This window comes from Sinocyclocheilus anshuiensis, unplaced genomic scaffold, assembly GCF_001515605.1.
Source record: "Sinocyclocheilus anshuiensis isolate Anshui unplaced genomic scaffold, SAMN03320099.WGS_v1.1 scaffold80, whole genome shotgun sequence".
NCBI lineage: Eukaryota > Metazoa > Chordata > Actinopteri > Cypriniformes > Cyprinidae > Sinocyclocheilus > Sinocyclocheilus anshuiensis.
Genome location: NW_015554102.1, coordinates 1,889,287 through 1,893,969, shown reverse-complemented (window position 1 = coordinate 1,893,969; position 4,683 = coordinate 1,889,287). Strand labels below are relative to the sequence as shown.

The window sequence follows — 4,683 nt, the reverse complement described above, 5'->3', positions numbered from 1 at the left end:
TTTAGTATAAGTAAAATACTTAAGTACTGTTAAAATCAGATACTCTAAGACTTTTACTCAAGTTGTTTAGGAATTGGTGACTTGTAACGTGTAGTGGAGTAATTTTCACTGTATGGTATCTGTACTTTTACTCAAGTATGGTTTTTAGGTACTCTTTACACCTCTGATACACACACAAAGTCAGCACTGGGGTAAAGTTGCTGTTCAAATGAGCACCGAAGACAGCACCCACAATGCAAAGTTTTTTTTAGGTGCAAATGATGTTCAGAATAACAGTTTACCTCTCCTTGATCTAGCAAGTAGGGCTGCACGATAAATCGCATGCGATATTTAATGCGCATCTTGTCAGAAAGCCGGTTCTGTAATCAGCGGTAAATCTCCACCTGCGTGCTTTCACATTGAGCAGCATTAACTACACAGAGCCGTTGTTCACTGACGAGCTGCGCAAAACCACGTTCATATTCGCGCGATTTTTTGAGCAGCTCGTCAGTGAACAACGGCTCTGTGTAGTTAATGCTGTCTCGTGAGAACCCCCGCAGGTGATGAAGATTTACCGCTGATTACAGAACCAGCTTTACTGATAAGATGCGCGTTATATATTGCATGCGATTTATCGTGCAGCCCTACTAGCAAGTGAAACAATCTATTCCAGCGTTACTCTCACACTGGGTATTGAGGGTCACAGGAGAAAGTAGATTTCAAGCCAAAGTCAGACCAAGGAGAGCAGAATCCCTCGACACCTAAACATGGAGAATATTATGCCAGTTTTGTGGTCAGTGCTGTTCTGATTACTTCTGCATTTCACAGCTCCAGAGCGGAAAAATGAGCCACAGGACAAAATAAAGCGGGAGGAGAGACGAGGTCCAAATCGTTTTGAGGAAGTCTCTGCAGATTTAAAATGGTGCAGTCAAAACACCTTCAGGTCCTCAAAAGTGTTCATGATACCGGATCAAATGACTTGTCTGAGACTCATATAAACATATAGGTATATAATATAGTAAATCGATTGTAAATGACACTAAAATGTGCCAAAAATAAATGCATCATTATGAAATCAATAAATTAATCAAGCACTCTTTCCATAATATTTATTAACACCGTATTTGTTTTCACTGAGCAAGGGGTTTGGGCTTGTAAGTCTGTTGTTTATTTCAAAATGACAGGTCTAGCGCTGGCTGAGAGCTGGGGGTGAAAGGTCAGGCTCATGATATTCATTTCCTACCTTGCAATGCCTCCTTTGCTCTGTCCAGCTCCTGCTCTTTCTGTGTTAGCTGCACGCGGAGCTGTGAAACAGACAGCAGCTCCACAGAGCAGCCTCCTCCCGTCTCCTCCAGCTCACGATTCAACATCTCCCTGACCTGCTTCAGCACTGACACCTCCTCCTGCAGACGCACCACCTCCTCATGCAACAGCACTACAGAGACAGGGACAAAGAGAGAGCATAATTTAACATTATAATGCATCACTGTGATGTTTTCCTGATTTATTTTGCTACTGAACAGTTGAACGCCTCTTATTATTAAATAATTTACTATTATTGTTATCAGAAGTGGCATGAGCCAAGTGGATTTTAAATGCAACAGCAAAATAAATAAATAAACTAACATACAGTTTTAAAGTTTATGGTCAGTGTTTTGCAATTTTCTTCAGAAATCATTCTAATATGCTGATTTATAATCAATGTTGGAAACAGTTGTGCTGCTTCATGTTTTTTGGGACCTGTGATACTATTTTTCAGGATTCTTTGATAAATAAAAAGTTAAAAAGAACAGTGTTTATCCAAAATAGAAATGTTGTGTTACAATATACACTACTATTCAAAGTAGTGGGGTTTGTAAAAATGTAGTCAAAGTTTGGGGTCAGTACATTTTTCTTTCTTTTTTCAAAGAAATTAATACTTTTATTCAGCAAGGATGTGTTAAATGGATAAAAGGTGATAGTTTAGACTTATATTGTTAGAAAAGATTTCTATTTTGAATAAATGCTGTTCTTTTTTACTTTTTATTCAAAGAATCAAAGAACAAAGTATCACAGGTTCCAAAAAAACATTAAGAGGCACAATAGTTTCAACACTGATAATAAATCAGCATATTAGAATGATTTCTGAAGGATCATGTGACACTGAAGACTGGAGTAATGGCTGATGGAAATTAAGCCCTGCGTCACAGAAATAAGTTATATTTTAAATTAAAATAGGAAACCAATATTAGAAATTCCAATAATATTTCACAATATTACTGTTTTTTCTTTTTGTTTGATCAAATAAATACAGACTTGAAGAGCATAAGAGAAAAATACAACTGATCCCAAACTTTTGAACAACAGTGTATCACACACACACACGCTATACACAACCATAATTGTACATAAATCACAATATGCCTAAAGTGCTTTACTGAAATGCCAATCGGCAACCAGGACCAGAACTATTGTATATAATTTGGAGTATGAAAAGAAAATCCTTCAAAGTATTCCATCAGTTCAACTTCATGCACAATATGCAAATATACCTCCTACTCAACAGGTGTTGGGACACAAGCATGAGAGCATTCCTGTCATTTCTGCAGAGTGAAGCTATAGAAACTCAGCATAGGTAAAGGGTGAGATGGAATGTCAAGTAAATTGTTTAGAGGCTTCAGTGATGACCAAACCACACCGAATCTACAAAGCTAAAAATCGTTCATACATAAATAAACAAATGATTCTGCACATATGTAGCAGAATCACACAAACATAAACTGCCCTTATGATCTCTGTGCTTTAACATTTTAAACAGCACTTCTGGATTTACACAAAGAGATAAGTGTGCGTACAGTAGTGTGTGAATAAAATCATAAAGCAAAAAACAGCAGCGGTGAGGTGTTTGTGTGTGGCATTTATAATGAGCTTTGACCCGCGTCTGTCTGGCTCATGGCCATTAATGCGATGCATTTAGGTTTGTTGCCAAATTGTTCAGGTCAGTCACCTGAGCTCTTCATTTAAAGTCCGATTCATTTTCTGTTGTCTCAGCAATGTGATGATCACATGAGTCTAAAAAGTACAACAATCTAATAAATATTCACATCACAGTTAGCTCTGAATGTGGGATTCGAAACGGGTGAAGAATCCTGAACACCTGGTGTTCCTCCTTGTCAGAACAGGCTGAAGTCTTGACACAGGCATCTAATGCAGCTCTAGAATCTGCTTTAGTTTGCTTTCAGACAGCAGATACGAGACAACACTGCAGATCTGGCAGGCTGTATTATACGGATTAGCGCTGTAAGACCTCTGCATCAACTAATCCAAAAATGAGCCTCTAGAATGCAGATGTGACTCTAGATTAGCTGGGTTCAGTGAAGGGTTACGGTTGGCTCTAGCCTGAAGTTTCTTGTCCAGACAGGACATTTTTATTGTTCAATATTGTATAAGTGTATGGGTATGAGTTTTCACCTGGACTCTTTGTGCTTGCTATTTTTGTGCCTTTAAAAACAGGATATCAGGGCTAATTTAAACAAGCAGAAAAGAGGCCTGATCATGCATGCTCAGCATGCATGTATAGTGGCCCAAAAAAATGCAAACACTTAAACCATGTTCACTGCATTAGAGAAAAAAAACAAATATGAAATGAAACCAATTGGGACTCTACTAGACCTCTATGCAGAATCATTTTTCCTGTCAGTTCCACTTAAGGTCTTTAAAATAAATGCCACTTGGTTTAATGATTTATTAACCAAGGCAATGACATTAATACATTTTTGACAAGTGTGACAAAGAAATAAAAAAGGAAAACACAGTGAGAGAAACAGAGAGAGGCATGTATGGGCTTCTCATGCTATGTTTTCATTTAATTTAAAGAGTCTTGAGTGTTTTGGCCTTTGAGGACATTACAGAAAAGGGCAGTGATGTGATAGAATTAAACTCTTCAGAACGTGGCTATTAGTGTAGTCAACCACAAAATGAAACTGTGAGCCTCAGGGAGAAGACTAGAGAAGGAATGATCATTGACTTAAAATATCTCACCTAATCATAAACAGCATTTTAAAAAATAACAATGACTGTCAACAGTAAACGTTGCCTTTTATCAGATGAATGTTTGCATCATACACATGAAGTTTGGACTTAAAGGGGTCATATGACGCTGCTAGAAAGAACATTATTTTGTGTATTTGGTGTAATGCAATGTGTTTATGCGGTTTAAGATTAAAAAAACACATTATTTTCCACATAATGTACATTATTGTTTCTCCTCTATGCCCCGCCTTTCTGAAACGCATCGATTTTTACAAAGCTCATCAGTCTGAAAAGCGAGGTGTGCTCTGATTGGCCAGCTATCCAGTGCGTTGTGATTGGCCGAATATCTCAAGCATGTGACGGAAACGTTACGCCGCTTACTATATTGTGATGCCGTGTACCGGCATGATGAGACAAAACCAGTAAAACCCATTATACACGAGGCATTTGTGGCATCCAGTGGGGACATAATTACTGATTATAATGACTTATACTGTTTTTTTTTCTCTTCATAATTCACAGACTACTAATACAGAAAGAGAAATTTATAAGCTAGCATTTGGTTATGCTTTGGTTATGTTTACACGGTTGCGTATCGCACCGTGTAAACATAAAACCATGTCTGCATTTGTGATCGGAGAAACGACAAACAACAAGCGCTACTCTACACTGCTCAAAACTCGCGTTTGAATC

General features: G+C 37.9%; 1 protein-coding gene across 1 annotated transcript in view; it reads right to left on the bottom strand.

Annotated features, from left to right (window-relative positions):
• The window catches only part of kazna (kazrin, periplakin interacting protein a), a 43,088-nt gene that overhangs the window by 15,977 nt on the left and 22,428 nt on the right, over positions 1 to 4,683 (bottom strand). The window contains 1 exon segment of the mRNA XM_016461965.1: positions 1,223 to 1,414. Coding sequence (XP_016317451.1) covers positions 1,223 to 1,414 — 192 coding nt within the window.